Source organism: Lagenorhynchus albirostris, chromosome 4 (assembly GCF_949774975.1).
Source record: "Lagenorhynchus albirostris chromosome 4, mLagAlb1.1, whole genome shotgun sequence".
Classification (NCBI taxonomy): Eukaryota; Metazoa; Chordata; class Mammalia; order Artiodactyla; family Delphinidae; genus Lagenorhynchus; species Lagenorhynchus albirostris.
In genome coordinates, this window is record NC_083098.1 from 76,904,498 (window position 1) to 76,927,256 (window position 22,759).

Sequence of the window (22,759 nt, forward strand, 5' to 3'; positions counted from 1 at the left end):
AGTTATTTGAAAGGCAAAAGAATCTACCAGGTGTCAGGACAAGACCTGGAGGTGGGGTGGGAGATTCTAGCAACAGCCGGGTTTCAGCTTGGGCACTTGGGCATAGGTGTGAGGCCACCATCAGAGACAGCAGGATGGGGGATGGGGTGCACTTGCTGAGTGACTCACGTGAGGAAGCGAGGGGCGGTGCGCCGCTGGGGCCGGAGCAAAAGGAAGAAAGAGGCAGAGGGAAGCTCACCGAGCACTGGCGAGGTCCCGGGAGCGAGCGCGGTAAGGGGACCACGGGCCCCGGGGTGGTCGCCAGGGGCGGGCGCGGGCGCCGGGGAGGCGGGAGCATCCGGGCTACAGCGGCGGCCGCGCGGGGAGGCGAGCTCTGCTGGGCGGGCGCCTGAGACGCGGCCTCTGAGGCGATTCTCAGCCCCGCGTATGAGCCCGCCTGGGGGGGGGGGCGGGGCGGTGACAGCGGAAGGGATGGCGAGAGGGGATGGCCTCCTCTGCCCGCATTACTTCTGGGGTCCTCAGGACGGAGGTACTTGGCCTAGCATCGCCTCTTCCAACCGCTCCTCGCTGGCCCGGGCTCCAGCCGCGACCCTGGGATGGCGGCGGATTCCTGCAGGCTGATCCCGGCCCCCCCCCCTCAAAAAAATATCCCCGCCGGCGCTCCCCTACCAGAAAGTGCAGTGACCCCCCCTGTGCCTGTGGGTCCGATCACACGCCCCCACCCCCATCCTGCTGAGCGCCTCCCTCCCACTGCCCACCTGTCAGCACTCCTGGCGCCACCAACAATGGAGGAAGCAGAGGGACCCCGAACCAGACCTGGGCATGGGGTGAGGGCTGCACCCGGAAGGCGAGACCCTGAGAAGGCCTGCTTAGATGTGGACCAGTGACTAATTGGGTGTGAGGGGACTTGACCACCAAAGCTGTGCTGTGGTATCTTTGCTTCCAGATTTGAGGCAATGGCCTAACTAAGCAAAGATAATCTAATTTGGCCTTAGGTCAGCAAACACTTCCTGGAGGTCCTCAAGAAATAGAGCGCCCAGGGCTCTGACAGCTGCCCTTTACTGCTCACACACTCACTGTGTGCTTGTGCTGAGCTAATGCTTATGGACCTCATCCCTCTTCTTTGCAACAGCCCATCAAGGTCCATCACCTGCACTTAGCAGGTGAGAAAGCTGAGGCACAGGCACTTTAAGTCACTTGCCCCAAAGCAAGGGCTAGCAAAGAGTAGAGTCAGGATCTGAAAGCAGGTCTTTCTACCCTAGGGCATCATGCTGCCTCTACAGTAACATTAGGTGCTGAAAGTGAAACTTGGTACAAGTATGGGTCCCCTTGGCTTGTATTTCTGGCAGCTTAGTAGGAAACAGAATTGTGTATGATGAGAGGTTCATTTTGCATGGAAATCAGTGGTTGTCATGGAGTGCGGATCTGCAGAGTGCATTGGCCATTGGCGGGGCAGGTGGTGCGGTAGCGCGTGGCCCACCTGGACTATGCCCACTGTTGCAAAATCACTTTTCTCAGCCATGTGACACCAATGATTCACGATCCTCCTTCAGAAACTCCCTCTCCTTTGTATCAGCTATTCTTTCTCAGTCATCTCCTTGGCTTTTTTTTTTTTTTTTCCTCTTGTTGGTATTCCCTTGGCCTCAGTGTTCACATTCTCCAGCACTCGTTTTAGACAATTTTATTGATGTTTCCTACTTTACCTATCATCTCAATGATGGCAACTCCCAAATTGATCTTTCTAGCCTACCCCTAATCTGTTAACTCCAGACCCAAATCCTCAAATATTCTAATCCCTACTGGCTAATTGCAATGTATGCCCACAAGGCACCCAAATCCAATATTTCCAGATACAAATTTATCCTCTCTAGCCTTCCCACAAGGATCTTGGTTCAGGTCTCTTCACATCCTTGCCTGGGATACTATAGCACCTTCCAAATTGGTCTTCCTGCCCTCTTTTTTTTTTTTTTTTTTTTTTTAGCATCTTTATTGGAGTATAATTGCTTTACAATGGTGTGTTAGTTTCCACGTTATAGCAAAGTGAATCAGCTATACATATACACATATCCCCATATCTCTTCCCTCCTGCATCTCCCTCCCTCCCACCCTCCCTATCCCACCCTTCTACCTGGTCACAAAGCACTGAGCTGACCTCCCTGTGCTATGTGACTGCTTCCCACTAGCTATCTATTTTACATTTGGTAGTGTATATATGTCCATGCCACTCTCACACTTTGTCCCAGCTTACCCTTCCCCCTCCCCGTGTCCTCAAGTCCATTCTTTGTGTCTACGTCTTTATTCCTGTCCTGCCCCAGGTTCTTCAGAACCTTTTTTTTTTTTTAGAGTCCATATACATGTGTTAGCATACGGTATTTGTTTTTCTCTTTCTAACTTACTTCACTCTGTATGACAAACTATATCCATCCACCTCACTACAAATAACTCAATTTTGTTTCTTTTTATGGCTGAGTAATATTCCATTGTATACTTGTGCCACATCTTCTTTATCCATTCATCTGTCGATGGACACTTAGGTTGCTTCCATGTCCTGGCTATCGTGAAGAGAGCTGCAATGAACATTGTGGTAATGACTCTTTTTGAATTATGGTTTTCTCAGGGTATATGCCCAGTAGTGGGATTGCTGGGTTGTATGGTAGTTCTATTTTTAGTTTTTTAAGGAACCTTCTTACTGTTCTCCATAGTGGCTGTATCAATTTACATTCCCACCAACAGTGCTAGAGGGTTCACTTTTCTCCACATCCTCTCCACCATTTATTGTTTGTAGATGTTTTGATGATGGCCATTCTGACTGGTGTGAGGTGATACCTCATTGTACTTTTGATTTGCATTTCTCTAGGGATTAGTGATGTTGAGCATTCTTTCATGTGTTTGTTGGCAATCTGTATATCTTCTTTGGAGAAATGTCTATTTAGGTCTTCTGCCCATTTTTGGATTGGGTTGTTTTTTTTGATACCCAGCTGCATGAGCTGTTTGTATATTTTGAAGTTTAATCCTTTGTCAGTTGCTTCGCTTGCAAATATTTTCTCCCATTCTGTGGGTTGTCTTTTCGTCTTGTTTATGGTTTCCTTTGCTGTGAAAAAGCTTTTAAGTTCCATTAGGTCCTATTTGTTTATTTTTGTTTTTATTTCCATTTCTCTAGGAGGCGGGTCGAAAAGGATCTTGCTGTGATTTATGTCATGGAGTGTTCTGCCTATGTTTTCCTCTAAGTTTTATAGTGTCTGGCCTTACATTTAGGTCTTTAATCCATTCTGAGTTCACTTTTGTGTATGGTGTTAGGGAGTGTTCTAATTTCATTCTTTTGCATGTAGCTGTCCAGTTATCCCAGCACCACTTATTGAAGAGGCTGTCTTTTCTCCATTGTATACTCTTGCCTCCTTTATCAAAGATAAGGTGACCATATGTGCGTGGGTTTATCTCTGGGCTTTCTATCCTGTTCCATTGATCTATATTTCTGTTTTTGTGCCAGTACCATACTGTCTTGATTACTGTAGCTTTGTAGTATAGTCTGAAGTCCAGGAGGCTGATTCCTCCAGCTCTGTTTTTCTTTCTCAAGATTGCTTTGGCTATTCGGGGGTCTTTTGTGTTTCCGTACAAATTGTGAAATTTTTTGTTCTAGTTCTGTGGAAAATGCCATTGGTAGTTTGATAGGGATTGCATAGAATCTGTAGATTGCTTTAGGTAGTATAGTCATATTCACAATGTTGATTCTTCCAATACAAGAACATGGTATATCTCTTCATCTGTTCGTATCATATTTAATTTCTTTCATCAGTGTCTTATAGTTTTCTGCATACAGATCTTTTGTCTCCTTAGGTAGGTTTATTCCTAGGTATTTTATTCTTTTTGTTGAAGTGGTAAATGGGAGTGTTTCCTTAATTTCTCTTTCAGATTTTTCATCATTAGTGTATAGGAATGCAAGAGATTTCTGTGCATTAATTTTGTATCCTGTACTTTGCCTTTATTGATTAGCTCTAGAAGTTTTCTGGTAGCATCTTTAGGATTCTCTATGTATACTATCATGTCATTGGCAAACAGTGACAGCTTTACTTCTTCTTTTCCGATTTGGATTCCTTTTATTTCTTTTTCTTCTCTGATTGCTGTGGCTAAAACTTCCAAAACTGTGTTAAATAATAGTGGTGAGAGTGGGCAAACTTGTCTTGTTCCTGATCTTAGTGGAAATGATTTCAGTTTTTCACCATTGAGAACGATGTTGGCTGTGGGTTTTTCATATATGGCCTTTATTATGTTGAGGTAATTTCCCTCCATGCCTATTTTCTGGTTTGTTTTTTTTTTAATCATAAATGGGTGTTGAATTTTGTCAAAAGCTTTTTCTGCATCTATTGAGATGATCATACGGTTTTTCTCCTTCAATTTGTTATATGGTGTATCACATTGATTGATTTGTGTATATTGAAGAATCCTTGCATTCCTGGAATAAACCCCACTTGATCATGGTGTATGATCCTTTTAATGTGCTGTTGGATTCTGTTTGCTAGTATTTTTTTGACAACTTTCGCATCTATGTTCATCAGTGATATTGGCCTGTAGTTTTCTTTCTTTGTGACCTCTTTGGTTTTGGTATCAGGGTGATGGTGACCTCATAGAATGAGTTTGGGAGTGTTCCTCCCTCTGCTATATTTTGGAAGAGTTTGAGAAGGATCGGTGTTAGCTCTTCTCTAAATGTTTGATAGAATTCACCTGTGAAGCCATCTGGTCCTGGGCTTTTGTTTGTTGGAAGATTTTTAATCAAAATCTCAATTTCAGTGCTTGTGATTGGTCTGTTTATATTTTCTATTTCTTCCTGGTTCAGTCTCAGAAGGTTGTGCTTTTCTAAGACTGTGTCCATTTCTTCCAGGTTGTCTATTTTATTGGCATAGAGTTGCTTGGAGTAATCTCTCATGATCCTTTGTATTTCTGCAGTGTCAGTTGTTACTTCTCCTTTTTCATTTCTAAATCTATTGATTTGAGTCTTCTCCCTTTTTTTCTTGATGAGTCTGGCTAATGGTTTATCAATTTTGTTTATCTTCTCAAAGAACCATCTTGTAGTTTTATTGATCTTTGCTCTTGTTTCCTTCATTTCTTTTTCATTTATTTCTGAACTGATCTTTATGATTTCTTTCCTTCTGTTAACTTTGGGGTTTTTTTGTTCTTCTTTCTCTAATTGCTTTAGGTGTAAGGTTAGGTTGTTTATTTGAGATTTTTCTTGTTTATTGAGGTAGGATTGTGTTGCTATAAACTTCCCTCTTAGAACTGCTCTTGCTGCATCCCGTAGGTTTTGTATCATCATGTTTTCATTGTCGTTTGTTTCTAGGTATTTTTTTATTTCCTTTTTGATTTCTTCAGTGATCTCTTGTTTATTAAGTAGTGTATTGTTCAGCCTCCATGTGTTTGTATTTTTTACAGATTTTTTCCTGTAATTGATATCTAGTCTCATAGCCTTGTGGTCGGAAAAGGTACTTCATATGATTTCAGTTTTCTTATATTTACCAAGGCTTGATTTGTGACCCAAGATATAATCTGTCCTGGAGAATGTTGCATGAGCACTTGAGAAGAAAGTGTATTCTGTTGTGTTTGGATGGAATGTCCTATAAATATCAATTAAGTCCATCTTGTTTAATGTATCATTTAAAGCTTGTGTTTCCTTATTTATTTTCATTTTGGATGATCTGTCCATTGGTGAGAGTGGGGTGTTAAAGTCCCCAACTATGATTGTGTTACTCTCAATTTCCCCTTTTATGGCTGTTAGCATTTGCCTTATATATTGAGGTGCTCCTATGTGGGATGCATAAATATTTACAATTGTTGTATCTTCTTCTTGGATTAATCCCTTGATCATTATGTAGTGTCCTTCTTTGTCTCTTGTAATAGTCTTTATTTTAAAGTCTATTTTATCTGATATGAGGATTGCTACTCAGCTTTCTTTTGATTTCCATTTGCATGGAATATCTTTTTCCATTCCCTCACTTTCAGTCTGTATGTGTCCCTAGGTCTGAAGTGGGTCTCTCGTAGGCACCATAAATATGGCTCTTGTTTTTGTATCCATTCAACCAGTCTATGTCTTTTGGTTGGAGCATTTAATCCATTTACATTTAAGGTAGTTATCAATATGTGTGTTCCTATTAGCATTTTCTTAATTGTTTTGGGTTTGTTACTGTAGGTCTTTTACTTGTCTTGTGTTTCCTGCCTAGAGAAGTTCCTTTAGCATTTGTTGTAGAGCTGGTTTGGTGGTGCTGAATTCTCTTAGCTTTTGCTTGTCTGTAAAGGTTTTAATTTCTCCATTGAATCTGAATGAGATCTTTGCTGGGTAGAGTAATCTTGGCTGTAGGTTTTTCCCTTTCATCACTTTAAATATGTCCTGCCACTCCCTTCTGGCTTGTAGAGTTTCTGCTGAAACACCAGCTGTTAACTTTATGGGGATTCCCTTGTATGTTATTTGTTGTTTTTCCCTTGCTGCTTTTAATATTTTTTCTTTGTATTTAATTTTTGATAGTTTGATTAATCTGTGTCTTGGCGTGTTTCTCCTTGGATGTATCCTGTATGGGACTCTCTGTGCTTCCTGGACTTGATTGACTATTTTGGGAAGTTTTCAACTATAACCTCTTCAAGAATTTCTCAGTCCCTTTCTTTTTCTCTTCTTCTTCTGAGACCCCTATAATTCAAATGTTGTTGCATTTAATGGTGTCCCGGAGGTCTCTGAGACTGTCCTCAATTCATTTCATTCTTTTTTCGTTATTCTGCTCTGCAGTAGTTATTTCCACTATTTCATCTTCCAGCTCACTATCCATTTTCTGCCTCAGTTATTCTGCTATTGATTCCTTCTAGAGAATTTTTAATTTCATTTATCGTGTTGTTCATCATTGTTTGGTTGCTCTTTAGTTCTTCTGGGTCCTTGTTAAATGTTTCTTGTATTTTCTCCATTCTATTTCCAAGATTTTGGATCATCTTTACTATCACTACACTGAATTCTTTTTCAGGTAGAATGCCTATTTCCTCTTCATTTGTTTGTCCTCGTGGGTTTTTACCTTGCTCCTTCATCTGCTGTGTGTTTCTCTGTCTTCTCATTTTGCTTAACTTACTGTGTTTGAGGTCTCTGTTTTGCAGGCTGCAGGTTTGTAGTTCCTGTTTTTTGTGTCTGCCCGCAGTGGGTAAGTTTGGTTCAGTGGGTTGTGTAGGCTTCCTGGTGGAGGGGACTGGTGCCTGTGTTCTGGTGGATGAGGCTGGATCTTGTCTTTCTGGTGGGCCGGACCATGTCTGGTGGTGTGTTTTGGGGTGTCTGTGGCCTTATTATGATTTTAGGCAGTGACTCTTCTAATGGGTGGGGTTATGTTCCTGTCTTGCTAGTTGTTTGGCATAGGGTGTCCAGCACTGTAGTTTGCTGGTTGTTGAGTGGAGCTGGGTCAGCGTTGAGATGGAGATCTCTCGGAGAGCTTTCACCGTTTGATATTATGTGCAGCCTGGAGGTCTCTGGTGGACCAATGTCCCGAACTCAGCTCTCCCACCTCAGAGGCACAGGCCTGACACGCGGCCAGAGCACCGGTCAGCCACATGGCTCAGAAGAAAAGGGAGAAAGAAAGAAAGATTGAAAGAGAGAAAGAAAGAAAGAAAGAATAAAATAATGTTATTAAAATAAAAATAAAGAAAATTATTAAAAATTAAAAAGTAATTAAAAAGAAGAAAGAAGAGAGCAACCAAACCAAAGTGCAAATCCACCAACAATAACAAGCGTATACTATAAAAACAACAAACAAAAAAACGGACAGACAGAACCCTAGGACAAATGGTAAAAGCAAATCTATACAGACAAAATCACACAAAGAAGCATACACATACACACAAAAAGAGAAAAAGGAAAATATATATATATTAAAAAAAAAGAGAGCAGCGAAATCAATAAACAAATCTTCCAGTGATAATGAACTCTAAATACTAAACTAAGATAAACATAAAATCAGAGACAAATTAGATGCAAAAAGCAAACCCCAAGTCTACAGTTGCCCCCAAAGTCCACCTCCTCAATTTAGGATGATTCATTGTCTATTCAGGTATTCCAGAGATGCAGGGTACATCAAGTTGATTGTGGAGATTTAATCCACTGCTCCTGAGGCTGCTGGGAGAGATTTCCCTTTCTCTTCTTTGTTCGCACAGCTCCTGGGGTTCAGCTTTGGATTTGGCCCCGCCTTCACATGCAGGTCGCCTGAGGGCATCTGTTCTTGGCTCAGACAGGATGGGGTTAAAGTAGCAGCTGATTCGGGGGCTCTGGCTCACTCAGGCTGGGGGGAAGGGAGGGGTACGGAATGCAGGGTGAGCCTGTGGTAGCAGAGGCTGGCGTGACGTTCCAGTAGCCCCACAGACCCTCTTGAAAGCTCAAGAATCTTGGTCTTTGGTGTCTTCAGACCTGACCAGAGAGAACAAGCCTTTCTTCCTTAGCACCGTGTGCATGCCTCTAGGGAAGCCCTTTGCATGTTGTGTAACTGCTGACTTGTCTGTCTTTAGCACTGATTTTGTCTTATCCTTTGTATCCCTTGGCCTGGCACATAATAGACAGTAAATATTTGTGTAGCTAATGACCTTGTAATGAATTGAAATTTTTTGATGACAGTTTATAGTTCATAAAACATTTCACAGTGCCTCAGGTGACATCTCACTCCACTCTTCCTCTGATCTGTCACCATTAGTCAGTTAATGTGTGTGTGTTGGTAGAGGAGGAGCATTAGAAAGTGAGTTTGCAGGTGGCTGGAGATGAAGGTGAATGACAAAATGAAAATAAGGTCACCAAATAGGGGAGTTGATCCTAAGGTTGACATAAATGTTCAGTCACAGCATGGTGACTCTCTTCTACTTTCCTTAGACATCGGGTCAAATGAGGAAGCTGAGTCCACTCAACTAGAAGAGAAGCAAAGACAAAGTCATCATGGCTTCAGTGTCTACGCATGAACACCAAGATAAAGGTCCCCATTGGCCACCACCAAGCAAGCAGGTATATTTCTAATTTGAAAGTCTGCCATCGAAAGAGGAACATCATACAGGACTTCCCTTAAACCTCATCCTTGATCAGTCATCTTAGTTTTTTCTGTCTGGCGCTTTGTAGGATGGGTTCAGGGAAAATAGAATGGGGAAGGAAAGTGTGTTTTTGACTGCCTTGAAAAGGAGCCTTTTCAATTATTTACAAAATCCTTTCTTTACTCTTCCCTGTGTAGAATTCAGCTTAACTAACTCTTCCATAGGTTGTCAGTGACTGAAGAGGTTTCCTTTACCAGAACAAAACTCTTAATGGAATCTCACAGAATGCTACAGGATGCATGTTTTTTCATTTCTGTTATCAAGGCTAATCATACTAAGGATATGCTGCTGACAGGTGTTCCTGTTTGGGATGGCAGAGTCCTTAACTACTAAATTAGGTATCAGATCGAGAACCCCAGTGTTAACAGGGACACAGTTTTTCAACTTCTTGAGAATGAATACTGTTTGTTTCGGGGACACATAAGTGAAGAAAAGAGAAAGTATTGTGATGGGATAGTAGAGTTCATCTTCTCTGGAGTCAACCTTTTCAAGCTAAAAATAGGTTATGGAGGAGATGATATTTAAGGAGCAAAGTTTAGGAGAGGCAAATAGACAAATGATATCACATCATAAGGAATTTAGACACCCAAGTTGCCTTTGTGAAATGGAGATCCGTAAAACATTTATGGTTCTACCGAAAAGGATCACCAGAGCTCCCTGGGGACACTGCAGCAGCTTCAGTCTTGACTGCAGGACTCACAGCAGTTGTGATAGTTGGGGTCCCTGCCCATGGATGTGTGTATGTGTGTGTGTTTCGCGGGAGGAGAGGGAGGGAGGTGTTGCTTATTTCTGCCGCAGCCCCAGGCAGAACCAAGAAGAAGTATTTGCACTGGGATGAGGAAGAGTGCTTGCTGAGCTAACGTAAGTGGTGACCAGATTCTTCCCTGGTCACTGTGACTCACCCTGACCACCACTAACATGTGCTGTGCTATGGGGAGTTGTAGAGGAAGAAGGGGGAGGTTGCCTGCTTGGGCTGTTTGTAGAGCTCTGAAGGCACAGGTGCCACAGGATCCTTGCATGTCACCATCATGCACGTAAAGTGCTTGGCACAGTGCCTGGCCTGTGTGCGAGTGCTCAGGGAATAGTGATCACCATTCACATTGACATCTACTACAAACAAAGAGTCAAAAAAGAACATTTGCAAAATCAGCAAGGTGAACTTCAAAAGCCATGGAACTGCACCTCAACAAGAAAAACACTAAAACTCCAAGAGATGAATGGCAGAGGACCTACATAAGTAATTCACAAACAAAGAAATAGCAGTGTGACTTAAGGAAAAAATTAAATAAAATTTGTTTCTAAGAAACAAATGAACCACCCACAGAATGGGAAAAATTATTTACAAATCATATATCTGAAAAGGGTCTAGTATCCAGAGTATATAAAAAGCTCTTACAACTCAATAACAAAAAGACAGCCCAATTGAAAAATGAGCAAAGGGCTTGAATAGGTGTTTCTCCGAAGAAGATATATAAATAGCCAATATTCAGATGAAAAGATGCTCAATGTCATTAGTCATTAAGGAAATACAAATCAAAACCACCATTTCACAATCACTAGCATGACCACAGTCAAAAACAGAAAGAATTTAGTTTATTTAGTTTAAATAAATTGAATAATTTATATTAAAAACATTTAAAGTGCTAATTTAAAAAAAAGAAACAAAACACGTGGGTTCAGTCCCTGGTCAGGGAACTAAGATCCTGTAAGCCGGATGGCGGAGCCAAAAAAAAGAAACAAAACAGAAAATAACAAATGTTGACAAGGATGTGGAAAAATTGGAAATCTCCTACATTGTTGGTGGGATTAGAAAATGGTGCAGCTCCTGTGCAAAACTCAAAAAGTTAAACGTAGAGTTGCAGTATGGCCCAGCAGAGCTGAAAACAAAAACTTGTGCAGGAATGTTCATAGCAGCATTATTCACAATAGCCAATGGTGGAAACAATCCAAATGTCCATCAGTGGATGAATGGAGAAACAAAATGTGTTATATTCATACAATGGAATATTATTGAGCCATAAAAAGAAATGAAATACAGATACATGTTACCACGTGGGTGAATCTTGAAAACATTATGCAAAGGAAAAGAAGCCAGCCACGAAAGGTCACATGCTGTATGATATTGTTTGTACCAAATACCCAGAATAGGCAAATCCAGAAGGCAGATTAGTGGTTGCTAGGCAGTTGGAGAGAGGAGGGGATGAGGACAGACTTCTTACTGGGTATGGAATTTCCTTTTGGGGTGATGAAAAAGCTCTGGAACTAGATAGCGGTGATGGCTGCACACATCGTAGATACACTGAATGCCGTGAACTGTATACTTTAAAATGGTTAAACGCAACATTGTAAAACAACTATGTTCCAATATAAAATGAAAAAAAAATAAAGTGTATGAGAGGATGAAAAAAATGTATAAAATGGTAACTATTATGTTATGTGTATTTTACCACAATAAAAAATTAATGAGTCACTGAACAAGGAAAGATTACAACAGAGGTCTAGTTGCAGGGATTGCCTCAACAGAGAAGGACAGTCTGGCTGAAGACTACATAGAGATGCTCAAACACATTAGTTATCAGACAATAAAATATTGCTTTATACCTATTAGACTGTTAAATTTTAGAAAACTGGATAATGCCAAGTGTTACAACATCCTTTCTTTACTCTAACCTGCTTGGAATCCAGCTTAACTAGCTCTTATGCGGTTCTTAGGCATATAGAGGAATGTTCACACGCTGCTGATGGGAGTGGATGCTGGTGTAGCCATTGGGGAGAGCACTCTCGCAAGACTTTCTTCAACTGGAATATGCATGCCCTGTATTTTACTTCTAGATACATATCTGAAAAGCGTTCTCATGTGGGTCTGTAAGGGGACACTTGGAGATGGGGACTCAGAAGCGTCCTGGAGAATCATGCCGCAGTTAGAAACAGTGGACTAGATAAATATAGCAACATGGATAGATCTTAAAGTGTAGAACTGAGTTGAAAACATTTTTAGTAATAAAACTAAATGTATAAAACAATGCCATTTGCATTAAATACTGCAGGCACCCCAAACAATGAACATTTTGCAAGCATATATACAAACAAAAGATCCACATTAAACACCCAGAATGGCGGTGATGGGCAGAGAACGAGGATGGAGAATGTGGGTGAGAGTAAGTGAATAACCACATACATACCTACAAAAGGGGAGGATAATAAAAGATGGGAGTTAGTCCAGATCGTAGCACATCAACATGATAAAAAAAAGTACTGTAGAATTCATAAAAATAATGTCAACCATATCAATAGTTCCCCCAGATATTATGTGCAGACCATTTATAAATGTGTTTAAAAAAAACTGTTAAGATAAAAAGTAAAGTATGTAGAAAAATAAAAAGCAGTCTGCTGATGCTTTTTAGACTATAGTTTCTCACGGTCTAAAAATGCTTATAGAAGTATAAATAGGTAAATTGGAATACAGATCTATAAATAGATAACTTGTAATACTGCTCTGAGTGAGATCCCAGATGTGTAAATATTATGCTGTAGGGGAAGTCTCTCTCTTCACCCAGGAGGAGATCTTGAACTGGGTCTTAAGAAGACCAGGTAGGCAAAGGGAGTGAGTGTCATTGCAGGGACAGGGACTGCATAGACAGAGATTGGATGTAAGAAAGAAAATGTGACCTCAGCAGTAGTGCATTCTGACCAGGTATCTGCTTCATGCTCACTAGTCACTGAATCACTCTGCTTCTCCACCTGTGATTCTTTTCTTGGTTAAGTCCATCCATCGTTCACAGCTGGAAAGCACTGGCTGAAACTGGCCATTGCACAGTGCTGGCAGCGGGAAAGAACGCACGCTGTGTGACCAGAGTGAAAAGACCTCCTTGCCCTCCTCTAGGGAAGACAGAGCAGATGCTCTTCTGATGATTTCAGTCAAGTCATCACGTAACTTTCCTTGCAGAGTCTGTTGTTTTGTCCAAAATCAAAACTGCACATCCACAAATCAGAGATTTCAAAGATTATCCGGGAATGTCAAGAAGAAAGTTTCTGGAAGAGAGGTAATTGCATCCCTCTTAATCTTTGTTAATACTGTTTTTGCTGCAATAAACTGCCTAATATCGTATTAGAATTATGGTATTGATTTATTTTTGAGCAGGGACTTTGCATAATTCCCTGAAGACACTGATACCTGAGGCTGCTTGGAATTTAAGTCCATATTGAGACCCTTTTAAGGTCAGGGATAATATCTGATTTAGGAGCTGTTTATCCCCCTTAGCAAAAAGTGATGCACACCTAACACTTTCTTTCATGTGACCGAGAATGTGTACCAAGAGTGTTATTTAGAATTTCTTGAAAGAGTAGACTTTCCACAATTCCACTGAACTCTAACCTTCATCAAGTTCAGGTTCATTGCTCCCTCCCAGAGCCAAGCACACTGCTTCACATATAAAAAGTACCTATTAAATATTCGTGGAATGAATGAAGAGTGGCAGCATTCTGTTAATACTTCCCTTACAATGTCTTGAAGTAACCTTTTCTGCCAAGTCTCTTCCTCTTTCTGGGCCTGCTTTATATGAGACAAGGGTGTGAACTGAGGTTGTGCATTAAAGTCCCGTTTAATTTTAAAAATTCGTGACTTGTCACTTGAAAATGTCATAATAGAGCCTATAGATATAGTCCCAATATTGCTGGCATAGGGATAATTTTACTTTGAAATACTCATTTTGATTTCTTAAATCATTCAAATCCAGTATCAGTTGTTTTTGGAAGTAACACTCCTTAGAAGTTGATGTTCACTGTTCATTACTTCTTATTGATTGTGCTGCTAGAAATTTTCTGACAACTTATGAGTGAGTAATTTAAGCCCTAGTAGTTTAACATTTCAGTATGACCCATTTGCCTACCATCAGGTAGATAGCTCTGAGTGGAAAAATTCGTTGCTACTTGATTTGTCTTGGTTACTAGGAAGAGCTAGCAACCAGGACAAATCAAATAGCAACCGATTTTTTTTTATCACTTCTCTGTGCTTTGGGAAGAAGTCATTTGACACATTTTGACAGAACTAGAAACTTCCTTTTCTGGACTACCTTGCCTGTTTAGAGATAAAAATCATCTCTAAACATGGCCCATGTTTACCTCGAATGTAGTAATCTTCAGAAAATAAACGTATCCAAATTGTGTGACAAAATGTCATAAAAGACAAAAGCAGGGAACTATAGTAGATAGGGTGTGCAGTTTATCGTCCTCTTTTTTTAACTTTCATGCAGGATTGAAAATTTCAAAATATATAGCGAATGGAAACTCCCAAATTCCCCAGCTCAGCGCACACACATGAAGATGCCTGTGTTGTATGTAGTGATCCGAATCCGGTGCATGGTGGGTCTCAGAGACGGAGTGGCAGGGGATCTAGGTTTTGTCACATTAATGCTGTGCATTAGGTTGAGTGCCTGGGGCAGACCCCAAGAAAATTCTCCATGCGGTGCTTAATATGTGTCAAATTAGTAAAATAAAAAATGACTAAAATCTCACTGCCAAAGCAGGAAGAGAAAACACTCAGAGTAATTCTCCCTCATTCTTCTAGGTGAGGGGCCAAGTTTTAAAATACCAATATTGAAGGGCGTTTCTGTTTTACAGCTCTGCCTTTTTCTCTTGTAAGCATGCTTGTCACCCAAGGACTGGTCCACCATGGTAAGATTCAGTATTTGGTACATAGTTTAACTTAAGAGAATCCAGTTTTCTGGGGTCCTCCTGGCGGGTTTTGGTACTTGGCATTTATTTTTTGGTGAAGAATTTATTTATGCGGGCTTTTGCCTGTTTCTAGCCTACGTCCCCAGCTCTCCCTCCCATAGATGTCCTATTTCCCGGAATGAGTGACCGTGACAAAGAGAAATTAAATTTGCAGTTGGAATTAAGGTCATTAATCCAGATGGGCCCAATATAATCAGAAGGGTCCTTGAAAGTGAGAGTGGATCAGAAGACAGAACCAGAGAGATGGCAGCATGAGAAAGACTCAGCTCAACATTCCTGAGTTTGAAGATGGAGGAAGGGGCCATGAGTCAAGCAATGAGTGGCCTCCAGAAGCTGGAAAGGAAGAAACCTTAGAGCCTTCAGAAGGGCTTGCAGCTCTGTTGATGCCTTGATGTAGCCCTGTACTATGGTCTGAATATTTGTATTCCCCCGCCCACCCCAAATTCACAGATTGGAATTCTAAAGCCCAAGGTGATGCTATTAGGAGGTGGGGCCTTTGCAGGTGATTAGGGCGTGAGGGTGGAGCCCTCATGAAGGCAGTTAGTGCTTTTACAAAAGAGACCCCACAGAGGGCCCTGGCCCCTTCCACCACGTGAGGATACAATGAGAAGTCGACCATGCCAGCACTCTGATCTTGGACTTCCAGCATCCGGAACAGTGAGAAATAAATGTCTGCTGTTTTATAAGCCACCCAATCTGTGGTATGTTGTTATAGCAGCTCGAATGGACTAAAACACCCAGTGAGACCCATTTTGAGCTGCTGACCTCCAGAACTGTAACGTATTAAATTTGTGTGGGTTTTTTGAGGGGTTTTTTTGGCCGCGCTACATGAGGTCTTAGTTCCCTGACCAGGGATCAAACCCGTGCCCCCTGTCGTGGAAGCGTAGAGTCTTAACTACTGGTCTGCCAGGGAAGTCCCAAATCTGTGTTGTTTTAAACCACTGAGTTTGTAGTAATTTGTTACGGCAGCCCCAGGAAACTATTGCAGTGCCTGTCTCTGTACCAGAGTTCCTGTGTCTCCTAGGGCCTTGGTATATGGTTAGACAGATACTTCCCTGCACAAGGGTGCTCCAGGGAAGAAGTAAATGGGGCTGAAATTCACCCAAGCTCTGAACACCAAGCCATTTGTCCTGGAGAGAGGCTGCATCTGCCTCAGGAGGGGCACCCGTGTACAGCAGATCATGAGGACTGACGGCCGCCCTGCGTCACCCACATAACCTCTCCGTGCCTCTTAGCACTGTCCATTGTTCCCCTCTATTCCTTGTTCCTTGCCCTCTTCTTTCTCCCCGACTCTATCCAGCCAGAGAACCTATAAGCATTGCTTAGTCCCCAGACAGCAAGAAGGCACCTGACCCTGTGGAAGCCCATTATACTGAACACTGCTGATTACTAGGATTTTAGAGAGTACTTGTACCCAGCAAACATGAGGGAAGATGTTTAGCTCTTTGGGGGTCTGAAAGACCACATGTCATATATCTAGAAGAATCTCATTTCGGTCAGTATTATTGTTGTCTTTAAAGTTGATTTATTAAATATGATTTCATTTTTATAACTTGAAGATGGTCTTTTTGTGGAAATAATATATTAGTCAGTGATAAGCCTTTTTCAGAACATTTTTGACACAGAAAAACAAATATGGCCATGACATCTATGTATAGGGATTATGTTTTATGAATATTAAACTACTTGCTCAAAATCTACCATCTCTTACATCTGTACAAAAATATATTTTTAAATTATTTTATTTTATTTTCTCTTTTTAAAAAATATTTATTTGTTTTTGGCTGCATTGGGTCTTGGTTGCTGCACGCAGGCTTTCTCTAGTTGCAGAGAGCAGGGGCTACTCTTCGCTGCTGTGCACGGGCTTCTCATTGTGGTGGCTTCTCTTGTTGCAGAGCACGGCCTCTAGGCACGCAGGCTCAGTAGTTGTGGCACACGGACTCAGTAGTTGTGGTTCACGGGCTCTAGAGCGCAGGCTCAGTAACTGTGGTGCACAGTCCTAGTTGCTCCGCAGCATGTGGGATCTTCCTGGACCAGGGCTCGAACCCGTGTCCCCTGCATTGGCAGGAGGATTCTTAACCACTGCACCACCAGGGAAGCCCTGTACAAATATATTTTTCCAGGTTGTGTATTACTTTTCTACAAATTTCCACAAACATAGTGGCTGAAAACAGTACAAATATATTAGCTTGCAGTCTTGAAGGTCGGAAGTCCAAAATGGGTCTTTCTGAGCTGAAATCAAAGTGTCAGCAGGGCTGCATTCCTTTCTGGGGGCTCTAGGGCTTCCTTTCCCTTTCTAGCTTCTGGAACCCACCCACATTCCTTGGCACATGGTCCCTTCCTCTGTCTGCAGAGCCAGCAGCGTGGAGCCAAGTTCACATTACTGCCGTCTGTCTGGTTCTGTCTCTGAATCCTTTTTCCACATTCAGGGGTCATCGTGATTACATTGGGCCCACCCAAATAATCCAGGATAATCTCTCTATTTTAAAGTCATCCGATTAGCCACCTTAATTCCATTTTCCACCCTAATTCCGTTTTGTTGTGTAAGGTAACATATTCACAGTTTCTAGGGATTGGGATGGGAACATCTGTAGGAACATCCATTATTCTGCCCACCATAGGTGGAAATGCTTTCATTTTAAAATTGTGATTATAAGCAACTATACTCCAATAAAAATTAATTAAAAAAAATCTTAAAAACAACAAACAAAAATAAATAAATAAAATTGTGATTATATATACTCTGAATCTCTAAATTGAAACTCTGTGTTGAGTTACTTTAAAAGGGGAGGGGGCAACGACTAATTGCTTAGAACTAAGTTGTTATCTCCACCTTGCCTTGATATCTTTAAATACATCATGAATTGTCTGTTTCACGTTCTTTTTCTATACATTAAAGCCATTACTTGTTACTTGCCAAAAATGACTACTATTTGAGAGTTAACTTCAATCAAGATTTGAATTATCTCTTTTAAGATCATCTCTTTAGATTAAGAATCTGTGTATATCTTAAACCCTGAAGACTTCTTATACTTTATAAATTTAAATAAGTTATAAAATGAAATAATAATGCATTTATACATTACTTTTTAGGTTATTTAGCAGCTAATCCAAGATTTGGATCATTGCCTAAAGTTGCATGTAAGTCATAAAAGGAAAAAAAAGTTTCATTTTTTGAGCTTCCCTGGTGGCGCAGTGGTTGAGAGTCCGCCTGCCGATGCAGGGGACACGGGTTCGTGCACCGGTCCGGGAGGATCCCACATGGCGCGGAGCGGCTGGGCCCGTGAGCCATGGCCGCTGAGCCTGTGCCTCCGGAGCCTGTGCTCCGCAACGGGAGAGGCCAAAAAAATGTTTCATTTTTTAAAAAGAAGGTGTTTATAGCAACTGGAGATAGGAATGTCCAGGTTAACCAAATTGCCTGTATTGACTGTCTGAAAAACCAGTCTCCATTTTTTGCCACCTTGCAGTTTTTAGTTCGTTTGATACTTTCTGATGGGAAGCTGAGCAGTAGGGACTTCACCTTAGTCCTCTAAAGCATGAACTAGGAGGGCCTGGCAGGATAACAAGAGGACATCAACAGCAGAGTCTGAATGATAGCTCCATGAGAGATTTTAATTTTCTTCTTTTGGCCAGTCTTTTCCAAATATTTTCTATAACGGACATAACAAATGAATAGTTTTTTTAAATCAGGGCTTTCTAATAGTACATTTACCATAAACGTAGGGTTTCACCTTCTTATACTGGTTATCCATAGACCTTTTACGTACACAGAGGACGTATTCCGGTTTACGACCTGAAACCTCATTCCCAGCAAGAATAGCAGGTTGAAAATGTCTTCCATGGTTCTGCCTCGTGACCTTCCTCCCTGACATGCAAGATGGACTGCAGCTCCCCATACTCCGATCCATAAAGAAAATTAAGGGGCTCTCCTACCCCGTGATTTGGAGGCTACCTAGAGCCACAACCCAAGTCCCATCTCTCCCTCCCCATGGCTTCAGAGCTTTGTTTGCCAGTTGGGCCTCCCTCTGGCTGCCCCTGTCTGGGCATCACCCTTGCTTGCTCTATCCCAGCCCTTCTACCTCCAGTTCAAAACTGAGGAGATCAAAAGTCTCCAGTTCCCAATACTGCTCTTTAATAGGGAACTTCATTCCCAGAGATTTTGTTCATTGATTCATCAGGGTACTTTTGATATAAGAATTATTGCTGTTAATAAAGTTCGAGAAGACCATTAATGGAGGAGATTCCAAACCTTTAAATTATTTATCTTTCCTAACCTGCTCTTACAGTTGCTGGTATCTTGGGATTTGGCCTTGGAAAGGCATCATACATAAGAGTATGCCAGAGTAAATTCCATTCCTTTGAAGGTCAGCTGCGTGGGGCTGGTTTTGGTCCAGGGCATAACAGGTTTGTACTCTGCTTTTTTGGGGTTTTTTAAATAAATATATTTATTTATTTTGGGCTGCGTTGGGTCTTCGTTGCACGCAGGCTTTCTCTAGTTGCGGCGAGTGGGGGCTACTCTTCGTTGCAGTGTGCGGGCTTCTCATTGCGGTAGCTTCTCTTGTTGCGGAGCACGGGCTGTAGGCACACGAGCTCAGTAGTTGTGGCTCGTGGGCTCTAGAGCACAGGCTCAGTAGTTGTGGCACATGGGCTCAGTAGTCGTGGCGCACGGGCTTAGTTGCTCTGCGGCATGTGGGATCTTCCCGGACTAGGGCTTGAACCTGTGTCCCCTACATTGGCAGGTGGATTCTTAACCACTGCACCGCCAGGGAAGCCCTGTACTCTGTTTGCTTAAGGGATTATAATAAAGATAATTATTAAAAAGTAAATGAAAGATCATTCACCATTTACAATATTAAAATAGTTTTTAACATTCATATGTTGAAAAAAACTCAAAGTTTGAGTTGTTGCTATTCAACTTCAATAATAATTATGATTTATCTGGGTTACCTATTTCATTTGCTCACCAAACATTTAGTAAGTACCTACTATGTTCAAAGCATTGTACAAGTCTCTAAAGAATGCCTTGATCAGCAGACACAGCTTCTACCGTCACGGGGTTACGCAAATTTAACCAGGGCTCTTGACTGCAGGACTTCTCAGAGCCTTTACTATATTAATATAAATCATGATTCTCATTAGGGGATACAGGCAGTAGGACTGTGGAGTAAGTGGCATTACCTCTGCTGTTAAGAGTCGCTGGGATCAAAGGGGGTTCTAACTGCTAACTTACTAAGCTGCGTGACCTTGGACAAGTTTCTTAAACTCTCAAATCTTCAGTTTTCTCATTTGTATAATATGGTGATCAGAATTTTTTTCATGGGATGATGTAAGGAATAGAAATGATTGTTCATGACACTCAGTGAGAGCTCAGTAAATAATAGCTATTTCTACCATGGTATTATAAGACTAGCGTTGGGGACACATTTCTCTAAAGAGCCCTTACTTGTCACAGTGGATTCTGTTTGAGATGCAGCACAACATGGTGAAAACAACATTGGACAGGAAAATCATTAATGGCCTTTTTGTGGAAGAAATTCGGCGAGTCTGAAACCAAGAAACAGCTCTGATAATTCCTGAAAAATATTAGGCTTGAGAACTTTAGCATAGAAAATACCTCTAAATAATCTAAAATATGATACAAATGAATTTATTTACAAAACAGAAACAGACTTACAGACATAGAAAACAAATTTATGGTAACCAAAGGGGAAAGGGGGCGGGGATAAATTGGGAGTTTGGGATTCACAGATACACACTACTATATATAAAATAGATAAACAACAAGGTCTTACTGTATAGCATAGGGAACTATATTCAATATCCTGTAATAAATCATAATGGAAAAGAATATGAAAAAGAATATATATAAACGTATGTATACATATAACTGAATCACTTTGCTGTACTCCAGAAACTAACACAACATTGTAAATTAGCTATACATCAATTAAAACTTTTTAAAAAATCTCTAAATAATATTGTGTTCAGACTAGAGCTTCCAGTGTCAAAGTACAAACCAACATTTTTGCTTCTATTTTAGGCACTGCCTGCTTACCTGTGAGGAATGCAAAACAAAGCATGGATTAAATAAGGAGGGAAGTTCACAGCCTTCGACTTCCTAAACTCTGTGGGTTTTCAAGTTTCCAAAAACATCTGAATTTGTACACCTTTAAAATGTCAAATGTACTTTAAAATAATTTACTTATAGTAGAACAGAAACATTGTGATTCTCTCACTCTATTGAAATGCTTTCGCCGGTTGATTCTCCATTGAATTGAGCATTCCATGTTTTTCTGTTGTTTAAGTACATGTTGGGAGCATTCATACACCAAAAGAAATTCTGTTGCACTCTTACTTGCTTACAGCTAAATAAAAGAATTTAGAGTCTTCTCTGATTCACCCCATCCATTCTTTCACTCTGCTTTTGTTCAGGGTTTTAAGATCCCTGATGGAGGATAGGAATGAACGTTGAGGAGCTTGAGAATCATGCCCCAGTGTGTATGTGTGGAGGTAGAAATACAGGGCAAGAAAGACTGTGACTATGGGAAGTGCTTTCTAAAATGTAGGGGCCAAGATTTTTTAATGAAAAATGTTTCCTTTTAAAGAGTCACAATATGAATCAACTGTCCTTTTTTTTTTTTTTTTTTTTTTTGGCTGTGTTGGGTCTTCATTTCTGTGCGAGGGCTTTCTCTAGTTGTGGCAAGCGGCGGCGGGGGGGCACTTTTCATCGCGGTGCGCGGGCCTCTCACTATCGCGGCCTCTCTTTTTGTGGAGCACAGGCTCCAGACGCGCAGGCTCAGTAGTTGTGGTTCACGGGCCCAGGCGCTCTGCGGCATGCGGGATCTTCCCAGACCAGGGCTCGAACCCGTGTCCCCTGCATTAGCAGGCAGATTCTCAACCACTGCGCCGCCAGGGAAGCCCCCTCAACTGTCCTTTTGATGACCTCGGTGACTTTATGTCTCCTCGGTATGGTGAAGTTTTAGAAAAGCCCATTGTTTTAGGTTCCTTGCTTAGCTAATGGATATATGCTCATGGTCAGCTCTCAAGAACTGCGTTCTTTTATATTCTGCTGGTGGCCTAAAAGAATAAACACAACTTCCCAAAATGTCCCTCAGGAACAGTTTACGTAATTCTGGGAGGACTCACTGGAAGAATTAATTCAGAGAATGATAAACTTCAGGGCTTTAAGGGAGCTCAGAGGCTGCCAATCCAACCCCAAGAGTTGCATTCCTCTTCTCCTGCCAGGTTTTTTGCATGAAAACAAACTCTTCCACTGGGGACCTTTTGTCTTTATGACAGATTGTCTGAGCCCTACATGAAAACTTCTCTTGCATCTTTACATTTTCTCAGGAAAATACTTTATATATTTGTCACCATTTATATACTGGGGGTGTGTGTGTACTCGTTTGCATTTTACTTACATCTTGAAACCTGTACCAAGGAGGTAAAAAGGGAAACCTCGTTGAAAGTTAATGCTTGATATATATTTTATTTTCTGTATCAAAAATATTTGGAAGTTTTTAGTTTTACATGAACATTATGTGTATGAAATGGAGTAATTTTGACCAAGTCTCTTTTTATGTTACATATCCTGGTGTTTTTCCATCGATAAAGTTCTATTTCTGTAAATCAGAACGCAGAGCCAATATCCTAGCATCTTGGATGCAGTTTAACTTCTGGCTCCAACGACTAGCAGTTGGTGACTCTGTGTTATCTCAGCTATTGCAGACATTCAGAATTGGGCACTTTTATTTCCTGCATTCCGGAAGATGATTTCCCAGGAATCAGAACATTTTCACATTGATAAGCACAGCAAGTCAGTGTTAAAACCCTTCTTGGGGTAGTGGGGAAAGATGAATCTATTATTGTTAAAAGGGAACATTGTTTTTAACTGCTGACATCTTCATAGTCATTCTGACTCCAATTGGGTTTATGGTTTGGGCTC

General features: G+C 41.2%; 1 protein-coding gene across 3 annotated transcripts; it reads left to right on the forward strand.

Annotated features, from left to right (window-relative positions):
* Positions 1–192: 192 nt before the first annotated feature.
* Positions 193–21,209, forward strand: OCIAD2 (OCIA domain containing 2). 3 transcript variants are annotated; one of them, XM_060147283.1, is made up of 7 exons: positions 193–270; positions 8,870–8,998; positions 13,028–13,124; positions 14,701–14,754; positions 17,908–17,955; positions 19,101–19,218; positions 20,855–21,209. In XM_060147283.1, the coding sequence occupies exons 2-7, from the start codon at positions 8,933–8,935 to the stop codon at positions 20,934–20,936; spliced, it is 465 nt and encodes a 154-aa protein (XP_060003266.1). In that variant the 5' UTR covers positions 193–270; positions 8,870–8,932; the 3' UTR covers positions 20,937–21,209. The 3 variants fall into 3 exon arrangements, with proteins under 3 accessions (XP_060003266.1, XP_060003267.1, XP_060003268.1); XM_060147284.1 differs by lacking the exon at positions 19,101–19,218; XM_060147285.1 differs by lacking the exons at positions 193–270; positions 13,028–13,124 and having other exon boundaries at positions 8,895–8,998.
* The last annotated feature ends 1,550 nt before the right edge of the window (positions 21,210–22,759 follow it).